Genomic DNA, 19,735 nt, shown 5'->3' on the forward strand with positions numbered 1-19,735 from the left:
GGATTTGTCTTGTGGCCGCCCCTAGACCGCCCTCATTGGTCGCCCCCCGTATGCGCATGCGCGAACGAGCGCCTCCCCCCGGGCTGCGAGCGTAAGTACGCAAATGTTTAAAGTCCTATACGGAGCAGTGGGGAGAGGTCCCCATTGCTCCGTATGGGAGCCAAATTTAAAAATTTACTTGCGGCGGGGCGGCATGCCGCCCCTAAATTTGTGCCGCCCTAGGCCCGGGCCTTTGTGGCCTCGCCACAAATCCGGGCCTGTCTATACATTGGGTCTACTGGAAAGGAAAGATGATTTTGTTATGATTTGTTATGATTTTTGTTATGCTTATTGAGTTCAAGCACTATACGTTTTGTTTCTTACACATGGTCTGGACACTTTTTGAAACCAAACATACCAACAATAAAGCTAGCACAGTTATAGGGGCGTATTTATTATGCGGTGTAAAAAAGGGCGAGAAAATTCGCCACACGCCGTGTAAAAATGGCGTCAAAACGGCGTAAAATCGGCATAATTGTTTTACGCATTTTTTCTTACACCGGAACTTATGGAAAATAACGGCATAATATCCGGTGTAATATCCGGCGTTCAGATGGCGATCTTTTCCATTTATTTTACACAGCTTTTTACTCCATTTTTTCGGCGAATTAGTTTTACACAGCATAATAAATACGCCCCATAGTGTATTATAATTGAGTGAGAAGTCACACACATATGATACATAGTTACTTTTGATGAACATCATATTCAACCTTTTCCCCTAGTAAAGCCCACCTATCATCAGAAGTCATGCTTAGTTTTCCAGTTGCATTTTCATTCTGAGAGATCCATTCTACTCAGCAGAATAATCAGTCAGGGGCACACACACACACAGAGCAATTTAGAACAACTAAATTGTGTGACAGTCTCTGACGGAGTGTCACCAGCCCCGGCAAGCATCAATGTATGGAAATCTGCTCTATGAAACTGCTCTAATGACTGAACACCAGCAATCGTGATGCAAATATGATGCAGCAAAGCAGGCTACAGACTAAATATAACCAGCAGCCTGTGTCAGAGCCATAACCAATTACAGATGACTTTATTAGTGTGTCTTTGATCTCATCCTTTCATGTGCAGTAAATACACTTCAGGGACCCCTTCCGGTTGAATAACAGTGATTTTTTAGAAACCCAGAACCCAAAACTCTTAATACTGTTAAGTAAGAATAGCCACTGTGCTGATTTCAGCTTCTTTTCTCTTCTTGTAAATACAAAAATGTAAAACATAATGAGAAACAAATGTAGCAGAGAAATGCTAAGAATTGCCAAGAATTGTTTGACTGCTGGAAAATATGTATTTTTTTTTTATCCATTTGGAAAACATCAGTAGATTTTTTTTAAGGATGTATTTTTTAGGGGGACCAGTCAAGACTGGTGATCTTGGAGGCTAAGTGGTAGATGTTGATAAATCTAAGGGGCACATTTACTAACCCACGAACGGGCCGAATGCGTCCGATTGCATTTTTTTCGTAATGATCGGTATTTTGCGATTTTTTCGGAAATTATCGCGACTTTTTCGTTACCAATACGATTTGCGCGAAAAAACGCGAGTTTTTCGTAGCCATTCCGAAAGTTGCACAAAATCTGGCGATTTTTTCGTAGCGTTAAAACTTGCGCGAAATGTCGCGCCTTTTAAGTTTTAACGCTACGAAAAAGGCGCGGCTTTACGCGCAAGTTTTAATGCTACGAAAAAATCGCCAGATTTTGCGCAACTTTCGGAATGGCTACGAAAAACTAGAGTTTTTTCGCGCAAATCGTATTGGTAACGAAAAAGTCGTGATAATTTCCGAAAAGTAGGAAAGGCGCCGAAAAAAATCGCAAAAAATACGAAAAAGTCGCAAAATGTTCGTTTTCCAATCGGAATTTTTCCAATTCGGATTCAAATTCGTGTCTTAGTAAATCAGCCCCTAAGGTTGTGCGTCTGGGATTTAAAAAAAAAAACATAAAAGCCACTTAAACCTTTTATGGGTCCAAGTTGGGCAAATCCTTGATAGAGAAGGAACTAGGGGTACTTGTGGATAATAGAGTTAGTTGTAGCAAGCAATGCCAGTTAGGAGCGGCAAGAGCCAGCAAAGTATATTATTGCAATAGGGTGTCCAGAAAAGAGCGACTAAGCTTATAAAGGGAATGAAAGATCTAAGTTATTAAGAAAGCCTGGCCAAGTTGTTCTTTTATAGGAAAGTGCTTAAGGGTTATGTAAAAAAGTGAGATCTCCTTGATGTTTAATGTGACAGTAGAACAACATCGGGGCATCCTTTAGAACGATGGATGTTCCTTCTTTAGTTGCAAATTGGATTTTAAGTGGGAGAGTAGTGAAGTTATAGATGTGTTACCTTAAAGCAGTTGTATTGGCTGATACTTCAAATAGTTTCAAGAAAGGGCTGGACGGCATTAAACGAGCGCTAACATACAATTCCAATCGCCATTTCAGAGCCATGAATGATTTATTTGTCCCTTTACTGAAGCAAACTGAGGACAGTGTCAAATAAGATTTTTCCTTCCCCTCAAGCAGAAGTTACGTGGGATTTACTCGAGTAAAAGCTTGAACCTGATGGACTCTTGTGTGTCTTTGTTATTATGTATAGTGTAGCAAAACAGGGTATACAAAGCTGACCTATTTTAACATACTTAACGAACCCTTCCCATACCAATTGCATAACCCAGTCACCTACCTCTCTTAAACAGCAGAGAAGAGACAAATATTAACAATTTTAATTATATCAATATATAAAAATTGGGCAGCAAGGTGGCTTAGTGGGAAGCATTTCTGCCTTGCAGTACTAGGGTCTTAGGTTCAGTTTCAGCCAGGGAATTATCTGGCGTCAAGGCGTTTCTCTGCTCTCCCCGTGCTAGTTTCCTAATGAAATTTACCCTAGTGTATGTGAATCTTATAGGAATCTTACATTGTAAGCTCCTCTGGGGCAGATAATGATGTATCATTTCTGTATAGAGCCACAGAATATATTGGCACAATATATATAAAGAATAACAATAAATTAGCTGGGACCTGTGGGTTTCTAGCCTCCTTCCTAATTCACACATGGGTTTTAACTGAAAGTAGGGTAGCCTTACAACCATACCCCTAACATTTGTGGACACTGAAGAGTTGGGATAGAAGGAAAGATTCAATTTTGAGCCAATGTTTAGATATGGACAAGTCTATAAACCTTCTTATTGTTATTTTGAAGCACCAACATCTGCCAGGGCCACTACTAGGGTATACTGCAACCTGTGCAAATTTGAGCTGTGGGTGTGGGAAATATACCTGTGATAAACTTGTATTTTAAAAAATATACCTATCTTAGGGGCTGTTACCAAAAAATATAATTTTTACAATGACACATGTCAACCCAAGCCCTGGCTTCTGGGATAACAATTTTTTTTTTTTTTTATCCACAGGATTAATTAACCTACATTAGTATAAGAGAGTTCAGAATGCTATAGTTTATGTGTTACGTATGGGAAGTGACATGGCAGCTCAAGCTCATATAGCTACCCAAAATTTGAAGACAAATAACAATCCATGGTAGAGATATCACAACTGTGGACCCACAGCTAGGATGGGATCTTCCAAGGGATTTTACATACCCCGACATTCTTGTATTACTATCCAAACCTTTGGGCAATATTCACATTTAGCTAAAAATTAAATCTTACATTGAATTTTCACTTTCTGTGATATATTTTATTTCAATTATTTGCAATTTCCTGTTCAGAAGACGAAAGTGTCCAGAATATAAGCTTCGGGCTGAATGTGCTAATGGGTATTTTGTGCTTCTCTTTGTAGAAATCCTCTTGGATCCATGCAGAACGTGGTGTCCCTCGTCATCCTGTCAGGCTGTTTGTAAACTCCAAGAGAAAGGCATTCAGAATCCACAACTTGTACAGTGTGCAGCCTGCGACATTGAGTTCTGTTCGGCCTGCAAGGCCAACTGGCACCCGGGGCAAGGATGCCCAGAAAACATGGCAATTACGTTTCTTCCAGGAGATTCAAGGTATACATACATACAAAGTCAATTTTATATTTTATTATTAGATTTATGAAAAGAGGGAACATTGTTTTTGTAACTTCTTCATTTCACTTTATCCTACATTGGGCCAGATTCAATTCCGTAAGAAAAAGTTATCTCATGGTTTATTATGTGACAACTCATGAGTCAATTCAGGGAGAAAAAACGTTTCTCTTAATTCAGTTCCAGTTTTTGCCCATAGACGTCAAAAGAGTTTACATGTGATTGTTTGTGAATTGAATTGCACCCAAAATTTAAGCTCATCCATGAGTTTTCATGTGATAAACCTTTTTCTCACTGAATTGAATCTGGCCCAATATGCTAAAACCTTTTGTCATCAGTTGGAATAACACATTACTATTGGGGAAATTCACAACCATATTTAACTAATGAAATAACAAATGGCAACTGGATTGCATTTTTTAGTGCAGCTAAACCAAGGACTAATGTATAAAGGGACAGAAAACAACACTATGAAATATATTTTACAACATTAACATTTACAATTTTGTATATTTGTAAAGTACAGTGAACATTTGCAGGATAGGTCAATGTATGACCATGAAATGTGTGTAATTTATTTACCCTGGTATAATATCCCAAGTGAAAAGTCCCCAGGACTCAGAAACTTTACTTTATCCATGAGTTATGCCTAGACCAGTGGAAAGGGATCCCTGGGGAAGGAAGAAGATTTACCTCCTGTACCCCAGGATGGCATTTTCTGCAGGGGTTCCCACCCTTTGTTAACTGGCTTAACAGAAATAGGGTAGGAGATAAGTTATGTATGACCTTTATAGGATGGCCTAAAATTTCACAATTCTCAGGTACAAAATGTCTTATATTGGGATCTTCTACAACCACAACCACAGTGGGCAACTCACACTTTTCCCCACAATAATGAGTTGCACATAAAACCCTTTCGCTAAAGATACTTGTATCAAAATGTGATCTTGAATCTTCCATATAGTTGCACTTGGTGCCGCTCAGTTCTTGCTGCCTTCTGTTTCCAATAAGATGCTGCTGCATCTGTTGGTGCAGGGGAACCCTGATGGCACCACTGTCTCCTCGGCGTCGATTGTTTCGTATTTTGCGCGACTTTTTCGTTACATCTTTATCGTATGTATTCCGCGACTTTTTCGCCGCCGTCGCGAAAAATTCGGATTGGTTTTTCCGCCGTTTACTATAGCGCAATACGAAAAAGTCGTGACAAATACGAAACAATCGCGGCGGCGAAAAAAATCGCAAAATTTTCATTTACAATCTGTTTTTTTCACATTCGGCATTCGGATTTGAGGATTAGTAAATGTGCCCCTAAGGTTCCAACAGCGCCCTCCGGCAAATGCCACAGTGCAGTTGCACCAACAGAATAGGGTGCAAATGTCACTGACATAACAGACACTGGAAATTATGCCAGACATGTCAAAATATTCAGCGCAACTGTGCCTGATTTGCGTCAAAGCAAATATTCAATGACCCTGTATGCCCTCAGTAATGCTTGAATTCTGGGGAAAATGCTGCATTATGGGGAAAACTGTGATTGTGCTTGAAGTCTTATTGTGTGCTGCTATGTTGCCCCTATATATGCTGCAAATATATACAGTCATAAAGTGGCAGGTGGGTATAAGAAGAGAGCATGTTAAAGGGTAGGTGTCCCTCAATTACACGGGTAAAGTACATGTTGTTCTGCTCAGTGAATAAATAGAGGCCAGGCATGGTATCTGTTTAGGGGAAGTGTTATTTACTAGAAGAGATTTCATGCTATTCACAAAAGAAGAGATTGCCAGTGTAATTGTTAAGCCGGTGTAAATATGGAGGTGTTAGTAGTGAACTATGGCATGAATATGTCATGTGGTATGTCAAGGCTCCTTATATACAATACTTGAAATATGTCTGGATCACAGAAGATTTTGACCAATGCATTTGTCTTTCTATTATAAGAAAAACATTTAAGATCCCATTGTAACTAAAAGGCTGCATCGTTTTATAGTGATAGTGTAGTTCTGCAATGCTGAGCGTCTTCTTCATGGACAGAGTAGAATGATAAGGAACATCTTGACATCCAAGGGAAATGAGTCTGTTAGGGCAACTTGACTGTGGTGCTGAATGTAATATATCTCCTCTAAATGGATCTGTGCTCAGGTTTCATTTTCTTAATTACTTGCGGGGTATCTTGACTTCACACTGGAGCTTATAATAAAAGCCTTGAATCAGGGGAGCTGAAAGACTGTTTGGAAATGAAAGAAGGTTATATAACGTCAGCGTAAGAGACTGGAGTTCTTTTGTAACTTATTTTCTTTTATCAATGTGAGAATGCTGGTGGGTCTGATCCAGGGGTACCTGAAATGTGTTCTTTTGTTACGGTTACAATTCAGTTGCAAGAACATTCAGTCAACACTCTTTGCCTTGGGCTTAAAATTAAACAATAATGGCCATCAAACTGCATGTAGAGGCAGGCAGGACTGGGTAAACAATAGGGTCCAACATAAAGGTCCAGATCTCTTTGCAAAAACAGGCAAATCAGGTCTGGGCCCTTGAACATTGAGACCTGAAAGTCACAAACACAGGGATTTCATATGGCTGTACTGACTTAAGGATGATGTAAATGGTTTGAACATATTAAGGTTAGGTTTAGGGATAGTGTGCTCTTGTGCAAAGTGTGTCTGTGCTTGAACTTGTAAACATAAATATGGATTTATTCTTCTACCTTGAAGATTGTTATTTTAGAAAACGTCAATACAGTATACCCATAGAAAATATGGGGGTCATGGCAGGGTATGAAACCATGCTTTCATTCAGACATATAGCGTAGAGATCTCAATGGAGTCTTGTGCTTAAGGCTGCCAATTTGGCACTAGGTGTAGAGAGACCTCAGACTCAAATGCTTTCGAAATGGGGCACGTTTTTACACTTTTTAGTGCATTAACACTTGTGTCTGGGGTAATTTACAAGGCTGTATCTTCAGTCCATGGTGCCCTAAGCACCAGACCAGGTAGACAACCCCCCCTTGGCTACTGACCAATGAGAATTTCTGCACTGCGCATGTGCCGATACCCCAGAGATGAGGTGTCTCCTCCCCCCCCCCCGGGGAAGATTCTATTTTTTAGCATTTAATTTTTTTATATATGCCACCCCCCTAAAGCTTCTATCATAGGCATGGGTGCTAAAAAGCCTATATATAAATACAGCCCTGTTTATACATGCAGTTTAGCACCTATGGTTGTAAATCAGCCCCTAAATGCAAACATGAAGTTAGTTGCCCAGAAGCATTCCAAGCTGCACAGGGAGTAGGTGGCAGGTAGGGTTTTCACCTGTACTGGGAAACAATCCTTCTTAAAGGTCTTCCTTTATTTTTGCCTTTTCCCCTATTAATGGCATTGGCATCAAGCATAATTTTTACTGGCCAGGCCAATTAAATACTGGCCAGCTGGAAACCCTAGAGGGAGGAGACTAAGCAGAAGATCAGGAGTTCTTTACCTGTATTAGGACCAGCCATAGCCCTGTGTTTGTGACATCTCGTATATATATTTGTACATAGAGGATGCGCAGAACATACAGAATATTCTGTCCTATGTTCCATCAAAATCTGATAGGAGTCACGTTGCCCTCTCAGTTGCAACCAAGAAAAACATGTCAAACAAAAGCTTTTCCATGGAAACTGAGAGTCACTTCTTCCGATATAATAATCCCTCTGCGTGCAAGTGGCATTTAAAATGTGAATAGTGAATAGGTCACTGCAGGGGGCCAGTATACCAAATGCACTTTTAATATGACACATCCTATTAAAGTCTTTCCTCTTCCCAGAATATAATTGGAATTTAATAATATTCATAACAAAAAATTATAGTGTTGGCAGCGCCAAACGAACGCATCTTGATTTCACTATTTTTAGAGCAGCAAAATGAGAAGAAACGTGGGGAAAAACATGTCGCTAGATAAGATTAAGGTAAACCTTGTTTATAAAAACATCTTGGGAGATTTGCATTCACGAACCAAATCAATTGGGGTAATTACTGGAACACCTGCACTCATTTGAAAAAAAAACAAAAACAAAAAGATATTACATGATAAAGCATGCTTTAATAAAACTGAGCTACGCTATATGGCTAAAAGTATGGGGACACCGGTCTGGCTGACATCACCTTCCAAAACCAAAGGTATTAACATAGAATTGGTCTTCTCTTTCCTTCTAAAGAGCTTTTTTCCTCTCTTCTTTTGAGTAAGTTTCCACAAGATGTTGGAACATTGTTACTAGGATCTGCTTCCATTTATACTGTAGTTTAGAGATTAAGAACTGATGTTTGGTATCAGGTCTGACTTGGGTTGCCACCTATCCGGGGCTGGTATTACAAATTAACCGGTAATGTACTTGCTGGTAAATTTATAATCCATAATGTTCTGCCTCTGGCCCGCCCCAATTCCCCCCCCCACTTTGCCTCCATCCTGCCCATTACCTCTTTCACCCTGCAGTTCCCTCTGGTTTAGCAGCTCTACCCTCCCCTCTGTGTCATAGCCCCACCCCCTCCACATCATAAACCCACTAATTTTTCGGTCCCGCCCCTCCTCACATCATCAATTGGTAAGGGGCCATGAAAAAGGTGGCAACCCTAGGCCTGACTCACATCAGTATCCCATTAATCCCACAGGTTTTCAGTTAGGTTGAGATCAGGGGTCTGTGCAGGCCACTAATGTTTTTTCACTACTCAAACCCTGCAAACCCATTATTAATACAGTATATATAGGACATTAAGACATTCTGTCCATTAACTATCAAGAAATTCCCTCCGCTTTAAGCAAAACAGGACTTGTTTGTCCATATATTGCAATATACTTCAAGTTGGCCCAGTCACCCACGGTCTGCCCACTTGCCCAGACCTACACTCACTTTTATCTGATTCATTAAGAGTTCTACTTCTTCATTATACATTTTTTACATCATTTTACATTTTTCCAGGCACTAAGTTTACCTGCAACTTGCTTGCTTTCAAGGTTAAAACCCCCAAATGGTTGCACTTTTTATTGGTCACCAGTGGGATCACCTGACTGTAGCTGGGAATGATGGATTTGGCCACTGCTCATGAATAAACTACAGCAAAAAAGGGAGAGTTATGCTCACCACTAAAATTAAACCATTAGATGGGGTGCAATGAGGCTGTGACCACAAAATTCATACAGATGTAGGGGTTTACCAAAAATGGGCCCTTAGGACAGACACCCCTAGACTAGGCCACTGGTTGGTGCTAGTTAAACCGGGACATTGGGATGACTGGGTTCTACATAGTTAACAGGGAGTATACCTGTAGTTCGGGTTATGGCCACCGGGTGGTGCATAGGCCCATATAAAGGGTTGCAGCCACGTGCTGCGGGGCGATCTTGAGCCACCTTAGGCTGGGATAGCTCCTGGGACCAGGAGCTTCCCCTGACAGGGTTATTAGATAGTAGTTTATGTGATAGGACATTCTAGGAGTGTCATGTAGGACACCAAGCTAGAATGGGCGGAAATTGCCCCTCCAGGAGTGGTAGTGGGGTTAAGACCCCCCAGCATTACATCTGCTGGAGTGCAGGGCATTAAGTGGCTAGGTAGGTGGACAAGTCCCCGCTAGTCCAGGAGTCCGGATCTGAGGGTGCCATACGCTAGTACCGGTGTGGGTCCTTGTGGTGTAACTCCTAGCATGGGTACTGAGAACTCCAAAGGGAGGGTCTCACCGATAGTACCGGGGATAGCACCTAGATGGGAGCACATTGGGAAACCCGTGAGGTAGTACCAACAGGAAAAGGTTCTCAATGAGTAGTAAGGAGATATGCCCTGCCGTGTGTATAAATGATATGCCGCTCCTGGAGAGGTCTCTGCCTGAATAAACCATAGCATTCATTCTATATACAACTGTGTCTGCTGTGAGTATCTACTAGCCCAGAGGACCACTACTACGCTGGTAAGGAATAACTCAAAGAGTGAGTACATCACACCGGGAGTACGTGGGTCCCCAAAGGGGCATAGTACCCTGATCGTTTCCCAGGGGTTGGATAACAGTTTCACAACACCATCCCTGGGTGGAGGCACGCCATTAAGGGAAGAACTCCCTGTAAACCCCCATAGTAAGCGGGGGCTCAGGACTCCTGTAGCGCCAAAGTATCGTGCTCCAACGGGTAGTGCCACAACCGTTCATAAAGTGGGCTACACAGACAAATAGCATAGGACTTTTTGCCTTTGTATAGTATAGTTTATACAGGAGCAGGGGCCAACTCCATGTTGTAGCTCCCATCATCCCCATCTACAGTCAACTACAGACATATAATTATTTTGTATTTACATAGAAAGTTTTTGCATCTTATTTTCAGCTCTTTCTTTAAAAGCCTTGAAGATGACGTGCCGATCAAACGCTGCCCAAAGTGTAAAGTCTATATAGAGCGGGATGAAGGTTGCGCGCAGATGATGTGCAAGAACTGCAAGCATGCGTTCTGCTGGTACTGCCTGGAATCTCTAGATGTGAGTGTTCTGCTTTCTGTTCTGCCCCATAACAGGGCCGGGCAGTTTCCTTCACTTTAACTGAATTGACAATGGGATAGAGAAGGATTTAGAAGGGACTGTATGTGCTACTCCTGAAATAAGCCTGGGGAAAATGCGTTTCCATGCTACCTTGAAAACCCCCAAATTAATTGATGTAAAAAAGATTCTTTTGTATCCTCTGAAATGATCTTCTGGTGAGTTAGGCAGCAGAGAGTTTATTGTGTGGTCCCTTTATACTGTATATGTATACATAGTGATCATATCCCTAGTCTTTAGCATAAACATTCCCAACTAGGCCAGTCTTTCTTCATAGCTGAGACTCCATACCCTTTATCCCCTTTCTCTGGACTTTCTTTCCTTTAGTAATATTCCTTTGAGCACTGGTGACAAAAACAACTTATTTTAGATGGGGCCTTACCTGTGCTTTGAAAAGGGGGGAAATTACCCTCTCCTCCTGTGAATTTGAATGCTCAGATTCCCAATTTCTGAATACATGGTGGTGGGCTGCAAGAATAACACATTCAGAATGGGTTTAATTGCTCTGCATAATTGGGTGTCATGGCAAATACTGTATACTGAACAGATTAAATTCAAATGGAGCCAATACAGAACCCTGCAGCACTCTATTAAGAAGCATTATTCAGTTAAAGAATGTACCATTGGAGTCATGATTAGACTGGGATGTGCAAGGCCCACCAGGGCTGTTTCCGAAGGGGCCCCCACACCCCCTCTGTGGCCACAGCCACCCACCCACTCACCCACTGCCAGCCCAACCCATGCACACATGCAACTTATACTTACTTTTGCTGCGATCAGGGGAGGAGAGCAGTGGGGGAACAACAGGGAGGGCAGGTGGGGATCAGGTCTAGGTGAGCAGGGGCTTTTTCCTGGCCAGGCCAGTCTGACCCTGTTTGGAGTGTTGTTGCTTATGAGGATATAGCTGGTTCTCTATCCAAAAATACCATCCACAAGACTAACCATAAATATCAACCCCAGGACTATAGGGCTTAGATTAGAAAGCAGACATTTATCTGGTACTGTATCAAAAACTTCAGTAAGTCTTATCTACTTCAATACATATTTCCTCATCATAAATATCAGTTCATTTTGTTTGCCATGATCTGTCCTTCATAAAGCCATTTCTAATGCCAATTTATAATGCCATTCTCTATGGCATCATCTTGAATGGGATCCTTTAAGAAATATTCCAGTAAATTCAATTTACTATTTAAAAAAAAAGTTTCCCCATCACATTAACAATAAATCATATCTATGTCTCTTTTTATAGGATGATTTCCTGCTCATACATTATGACAAAGGGCCATGTCGGAACAAACTGGGCCATTCCAGGGCGTCGGTCATATGGCACAGAACTCAGGTTTGTCTGTTGCTTCCTGAATACTTCTCAAATGTAGGGTTGCCACCTATCTGTTCCTGGCACTCTGGGCAGGGTTAGGTGGTGATGTCATGGGGCAGGGTGGTGATTTCATGGGGTGGGACTGTGACATCAGGAGATGGGACTATGACGCGGTAATCACTGATTGGCAGATCGACATGCAGGAGAGTCCTGTACAGATTTCCAAATTTGGAACACCGGGCAGGCAGTTTTAATCTAGACAGTCCTTTCAAAAACGGGTCTATCCCGGTCAAAACCAAACACGGTGCAACCCTACAATGGCTTCACCCACAAACATGGGCATACGTGTTTCTTTGCATGTTCATCTTTGCTTATTTGCAAGATTCACACCTTGTGGTTCTCTTGCAGGTTGTGGGCATATTTGCCGGATTCGGCCTATTACTCTTAGTAGCATCACCGTTCCTGTTACTGGCCACCCCTTTTGTTTTGTGTTGCAAATGTAAATGCTGCAAAGGGGATGACGACCCGCTACCGACTTAACACAAACTGCTATGTTATGGCTACAGTATTTCTCCCCAGGGAAATTACTGTCGAGGGTTACTTTACATATCGGATCCTCCATATGAGCCTTACCTGTCCATTCAGCTTTCCCAGCCACAAATGGTGCCATTATTCTAAGAATCGCTCTTGGGAAGGCGGCTGATACCACTCGGAGGGATATGATTAATGTGACTTACAGGAATCCTTGAGGAGGAGATGAATGGAATGTTCCACGTGAGACCAAGAGCTTGCACACAACCGATTCTCAAGGCTTCTCTACAATTGTATATAAGCCGATCCATTGTATTTAATACCTTCTGCTTTTCTATGTCTCCTATTTAATTTTTTTTTTTTTTTGTTCAGTTATAAGTGAATATTAAGACTTTTTTTTAAAGAATTGCTTCACTAAATTGTGGGGTGACATCAAGATATATTGTTATGCGCAAAGAGTCAAATAATCGAAGGTTTATTCCTTGATTAGATCAAAGGAAGAGTTTAAAGGAACAGTAACACCAAAAAATGAAAGTGTATAAAAATAATTAATATATAATGTACTATTGCTCTGCACTGGTAAAAGTTGTGAGTTTGCTTCATAAACACTACTACAGTTTATATAAATACCCAGCTGTGTAGCCATGGGGGCAGCCATTTAAATTGAAAAAAGGAGAAAAGGCACAGGTTACTAAGCAGATAACAGATAAGTAGCATAGATTCCCATTGTATTCTACACAGTTATCTGTTATCTTCTTATGTAACCTGTGCCTTTTCTCCTTTTTTCAATTTAAATGGCTGCCCCCATGGCAACACAACAGCTATTTCTGTTAACTACAGTAGTCTTTCTGAAGCAAACACACAACTTTTACCAGTGCAGGGCAACAGTACATTATATTTTAATTATTTTAAAACATTTTTATTTTTTAGTGTTACTGTTCCTTTAAGGTAGGGCAAAAAGGATATTTACCCCAGAACAATCTGGAATGTTGTATCTATCTATGTTGTTGAGCTACATTGGAAGGTAGAGTTATATTAAAGGGGAACTCCACCCAACACACAACTTGAGCTTTTTGAAAACTAAACATAATTTCAAGCAACTGTGCAATATCAATAAAAAAATATGCAGCCTTTTCATGATTTTGAATGTAATAATATGGTTTGGAACAGTTCCCTAAGCCCCGCCCCCTGTTCCCCTGCTGATCTGGCTGACTACTTTGAGGCTCAGTCAACTGTCAACTATCCTCAGCCTGCCTTCAGCCTGCATCCTGCCAGTCCCACAATTCCCTGCACACAATGTCAATAAGGAAAGGAACATCACAGTGCAATGCATTGTGGGTTATATAGTTCCTGTATGCTGTTTGTAAGCTGTGAAAAAGTTGTTACGATTTGTAACATCAATGTTTTAGTCCCTCCTCCTCTGCCAGGATTTCAAATGATGCAGAAAGAGAAGAACTGTTTTGCAGCTGGCTTTCAGCATATAAAAATGGTATTTATTCATACTTTTTGAAGGAACAGATTACAGTGATAGGTATATTAGGGGTTTCTGTGTTGTGTGGGGCTCTTAAACAAATTTTTGTTTGGAGTTCCCCTTAAATATAAAATAAAGATCCCTGAGTTTTATTATAGAGGGGCTAAACCTCAGCACTTGTTCTTATAAAGAATATGGCAATGGACATTGTTGGTGAATGTTATGCTTTTTGTCATTTTTATTTTCTGAGCCAATAACATATCATTGCCCCATATCCACAATTCCTTTGATATTTCCCCTGCCACCCTACTCTGCATGATAGCTAGATTTGCACATGGTACTAAGACCTACTCATGAACAAGTGATGGAAGCAAGTCATGGAAGTCATGGAAGAGGTTCTTCCCTTAGCAGAAGTGAAAGTGAATGAAGGACAAACCATTGTAATATTAAGGTTGCTATGATACCCTGCATATTCCAAGAAACCTCTTTATTTTATATCCAATAAATACATTACTTATGATGCTAACAGTAATACATTTCATTCTTTTTGGAATACAGAAATAGAGAAATGCGTTTCGTTATGTGATAATGCAAAGCTGATTTGCCCACTGACACTCCCCTACCACACTCAAACGTTTGCTTTTCCCCTGGTGCACAAAGTTGTATAAAATCACCACCAAAGGTCACTTTTGAATTACCCAACCTCACTATATAATACAATAGTATCCAAAGTTTCTTAATTAAGAAAAGAAATCAGTGCCAGAAGTAAGGGCTATATTTACTGATATTGTTGCTTGGCTCAAAACTGACTTTGTGGAAACCTACTTACAAAAACATTGACTAGCATATAACCCATTGCTTCATTACTTGCCTACAAAAGCCTGTAGTACAACAGTGGATAGCAATAATGAAATGGGTAGTGATTACCACCTTTCCCTATTTTATATTTAGCTACATTCCATATCACTATACAACCACAGTTCCATCCAACCAGAGGTTATTATCCCCACTGCTACTATAGGCACCATCTCTCCCTACTATACCTGCTATCCCACAGCCCCAGTCCCTTCCCAGAGGCTATTATCCCCCCACTGCTACTATAGGCACCATATCTCCCTACTATACCTGCTATCCCACAGCCACAGTCCCTTCCCAGAGGCTATTATCCCACTGCTACTATAGGCACCATCTCTCCCTACTATACCTGCTATCCCACAGCCACAGTCCCTTCCCAGAGGCTATTATCCCCCCACTGCTACTATAGGCACAATCTCTCCCTACTGTACCTGCTATCCCATAGCCACAGTCCCTTCCCAGAGGCTATTATCCCCCCACTGCTACTATAGGCACAATCTCTCCCTACTATACCTGCTATCCCACAGCCCCAGTCCCTTCCCAGAGGCTATTATCCCCCCACTGCTACTATAGGCACCATCTCTCCCTACTGTACCTGCTATCCCATAGCCACAGTCCCTTCCCAGAGGCTATTATCCCCCCACTGCTACTATAGGCACAATCTCTCCCTACTATACCTGCTATCCCACAGCCCCAGTCCCTTCCCAGAGGCTATTATCCCCCCACTGCTACTATAGGCACCATCTCTCCCTACTGTACCTGCTATCCCATAGCCACAGTCCCTTCCCAGAGGCTATTATCCCCCCACTGCTACTATAGGCACAATCTCTCCCTACTATACCTGCTATCCCACAGCCCCAGTCCCTTCCCAGAGGCTATTATCCCCCACTGCTACTATAGGCACCATCTCTCCCTACTATACCTGCTATCCCACAGCCCCAGTCCCTTCCCAGAGGCTATTATCCCCCCCACTGCTACTATAGGCACCATCTCTCCCTACTATACCTGCTAATCCACAGCCACGGTCCCTTCCCAGAGGCTATTATCCCCCCATTGCTACTATAGGCACCATCTCTCCCTACTATACCTGCTATCCCACAGCCACAGTCCCTTCCCAGAGGCTATTATCCCACTGCTACTATAGGCACCATCTCTCCCTACTATACCTGCTATCCCACAGCCACAGTCCCTTCCCAGAGGCTATTACCTCTATTGCTTTAGGCTAATAGCAGTTGACCATTCGTATCTCCTTAAAGTCAGCCCTGTCCATAGTTTATCTCAGTTTGTTGCCAAGAGCAAATCATTTGCCTCATCTGCATAATTCCTGATTATTCCCATTAGATGTACTTGCTTTGATTATATTCTTCCACAAGAGCAGACTGGCACGGGCCTGTGTTTCAGAGTTGGGTTAAGTGTTAGAAGTACCATGCCATTGTACATAATCCTTTACCAAGAAGTGGGAGAATCTTGTAAAATCTGTCTTTGGGAAAACCTATTTTTTGCAAACTTAGTAAAAGTGGACACAAACCTCACATGAACAAACTGTGTTTTAGGCTACCCCTCAATGCACCCCCTTATTATGCCTCCTATCTGCCACCAATGCCACCAACTTCCCAGTAAGCTCCACCTCTTGAGTGAGGTAGTAGTTTATAGTTTTTGGTACAAATGCATCTCTAATCGACTCATTGGTTTACCACATATATCCTTTTAGTATGTAAAGGTCAAACTTTATGAAAATGTATCCTGTTTTTCTTTTAACTTTATTTACTATGTCTGTAACTATGTATGTACATAAGTTGGATGCTGATTTCATTGATTTCGTTTTTACACACATTTCTGGAAGGGCATATGCATTAAAGGGAACATTCAGCTTAATAAACATGTTTAGAAAAGGCCACACGCTAATAATAATATATATCTTTTATTCAATATGCCGCGACATTATAATTTTTTTTTATTGTCTTGTTTGTATGTTTTCATATGTTTCATTTTATAGTGCTATTTGTGTACGCTGCCCAGCACATTTCTTACAATACTTTAAAGGGATACTGTTGTCAGAATAAAAAGTGTTTATTTTTGCCTGAAAACAATTATTCTGTTTAACTTTTGTCATTTTTTGGCTACTGTCTCTGATCAATAGGGACCTACAGTTCTTGGGCCTCACTGCACAGCCTGCCTTGTGGTGTCATTCATAAAAACTTCAAAGGAGACATATTGGATAAATAGGAAAACGCTAATTTTGTAGGCAATTATGAATAATATACGGTGCTGGTTTCCCTTTGGGCTAAACATTAACCCTATCTGTAACAATGGCCCCTTTATTGGAGCTCCCTATAGATCCTATCACTTCTCTGTCCGAGTTTGAAATGAAGAGTGGGCATGTCCTAACGGTCCCTACCAGAAGCACAGTAGGAGAGGGAGAGCCAATCACAGCCCTGCACTCACACAAGCAAAGACAGGCTTCAGTTCCCTATCAGGTCAGCCTAGCTGCTGATTGGTTCCTATCCTACAGTGCAGGGTACGGAGGGCCGCCGGCTCCCCAGCTCATCCAGAGAATTCAGCCAGCAGGAAGTGGCACAAATGGGCGGGGCTAGTGGGGTTTGGGGGAATTTCTCAATAAATCAGTCAGAAACACAACTTTTTAAGCACAATCCTTCTATATCTAGAGGAGTATAATTCCCTGGTACATTCTTCATTTTAAAAGGATATGTCTCCTTTCAATCCATTTGCCATTGTGCTAGGGTTGCCACTTCTCCTGCCCAGGAACTCTAGGCAGGGAGGTGGGGCATGATGTCACGGGGGCATTTTGTGCCATCATGGGGGCGGGGCTATGATGAGGCAATTATTAATTGGCCAATCACTGTGTCTTAGAAAACCAAAAACCGGGCTGTCTGGGTCAAACCTGGACTGGTGGCAACCCTACATGGTGCAGTAGTAAGCATTGCTGCAGAGCAGTGTTGGGTTCCAAGGTACAATTTCAACCAGAGCATTATCTGCAAGGAGTTTGTATGTCCCCCCTGTGCTTATGTTGGTTTCTCCCCACACAACAAACATTCAGTTAACTTGGCTCCTGATAAGAATTGACCATGGTAAGCTCCCCTGGGTCCAGAGAATGATATATAAACTCTGGAAAGAGCCTTGGAATATGTCAGCACCATACAGTATATATAAAGGATAATATAAGCAAAGCTGGCCTGTTTTATTTAAGGTCCCCATACACGCTGAGTCTTGCCAAGCGCGCGGAACTGCACCCAATATCCCCACCTACGGGTGGGCGATATCAAGGAGTGTTTAGGTAGAAAAAAAAATAATTCGATCGTTTGGCCCCAGGGCGGCAATGGGGCAGTCGGTTCAGGGACCGCATCAACGAGCCAATGCGGTCCCCGATCCGACTGGATTTTCTAACCTGGCCGATCGATATCTGGCCAATTTCAGGCCAGATATCGGTCGGCCAGGCCCCTCGGTTCTGCCCCTACACGGGCCGATAAGCTGCCGATATGGGTCCAAGGGACCGATATCGGCAGCTATAATCGTCCAAGGGACTGATTTCAGCAGCTATAATCGGCCCGTGTATGGGGACCTATAGCTGAAAAATTCCAGAAATGAAAAAAAATTATCAATCGGTGCGTCACACTTGCATGTCACTTACACATTGGAAATAATGCCGGACAGACTCCTGGAAATTGCACAAAGCGTATCACCCCTTTGCGACCGCAATGAGTCTGGATTTCTGGGGAAAAAAATGCAGCTAAAAAATGCACTAAAAATTGCACTTTACCCGCTGAACTTGCAGATGTACATATGCTCTAGGGTGAAATCCTAATGATGTTGGCATTTATATCCATTTCTTTTTCTAGAGAAAAAGTGGCAGTCAGCCAGACCAGAGGGTGCATTTGCCGGACAGGTATCTGTCACTTAGAAATGCGCCAAATATATCCAGCATTAAACCATGCACCGTATGTCACTGCACCTGTTTTTAATGAAGTACAGATATATACTTGATGTATACCTTGAACATATTTCCATACAAAGCAACCAAAAACCGATGCAAGATGGTAAAAAGTGCCCCAAAAAGCTTGCAGTGTCCCTACTGAAGAATGAATATATGCTGATTCAGACAGTGCCTGAGCAAACAGGAGACAAAATGACAATAAGGAAAAGACAAAAGGAAAATAACTTTTGGCTCTAAATATTCCCATTGGCTAGGCCAAACAGACAGTCATTAAGTGGCCCTTTAACGATCAACATTTTTCTTTGTAAGGGAACTGTTAGCAACACAGGCAGTAGGGGGTAGGTGGTCTTCTTACAACCACTGAAAGGTTCATCACTAACCCTAATATCACTAACCCTAATTCCGATATTTCTTCACCCCAGTCTGTGCGATTTATTGGGCGCACTTACCCAGTAGTGAATTTACTACTAGTTTCTGGTGGGTGCTATTAATCTCAGCTTCCTGGTTTGCAATACAATACCTGCATACAATTATATAGGAGCTAGCACTCCAAACTTACCCTGGGGTCCAAACCTCTGCCATTAAAATATTACATTGTGTCATACAAATATAAGTACATGGCCTCAGGTCTAGACCGGGATTCAAAATAGGCCCTGGCAATACGGAGAGGCCCAAACAGCCCCCCGCCAGCCCAATAAATAGTGACTGTCTATGGCATCTTACAGCAGCCCCTCTGGCATTTGCCAGAACCCACAGATTGCCAGTCTGGGCCTGCATTACTTGGAAAATAGGGTCCCCATCTATACATTCTCATACCCCCCAACTGTCCCGCTTTAAGCGGGACAGTCCCGCTTTCTATAGCTCGTCCCGCTGTCCCGGATAGTTCCCTGAATGCCCCGCATTTTCGTAATAGATTACGGAAATGCGGGACATTCATAGAAGGATCCGTGACAGCGGGACGAGCGCTAAGACTCATTGCGCTGCTTCTCTCCTGTGGCTCCTTCGCCGGCAGT

At 42.0% G+C, this 19,735-nt stretch overlaps 1 protein-coding gene across 2 annotated transcripts in view; it reads left to right on the forward strand.

The window, feature by feature from the left end:
- rnf144a (ring finger protein 144A) overlaps positions 1-13,577 on the forward strand; it is a 40,193-nt gene extending 26,616 nt beyond the window's left edge. The window contains 5 exon segments of one of the 2 annotated variants that reach the window (NM_001101808.1): positions 3,829-4,036; positions 10,388-10,535; positions 11,845-11,934; positions 12,322-12,947; positions 13,387-13,577. In NM_001101808.1, the coding sequence (NP_001095278.1) occupies positions 3,829-4,036; positions 10,388-10,535; positions 11,845-11,934; positions 12,322-12,453 (578 nt within the window). In that variant the 3' untranslated portion in view covers positions 12,454-12,947; positions 13,387-13,577. 2 annotated transcript variants of the gene reach the window in all.
- The last annotated feature ends 6,158 nt before the right edge of the window (positions 13,578-19,735 follow it).

The sequence above is a fragment of the Xenopus tropicalis genome, chromosome 5, assembly GCF_000004195.4.
Source record: "Xenopus tropicalis strain Nigerian chromosome 5, UCB_Xtro_10.0, whole genome shotgun sequence".
Lineage (NCBI taxonomy): Eukaryota > Metazoa > Chordata > Amphibia > Anura > Pipidae > Xenopus > Xenopus tropicalis.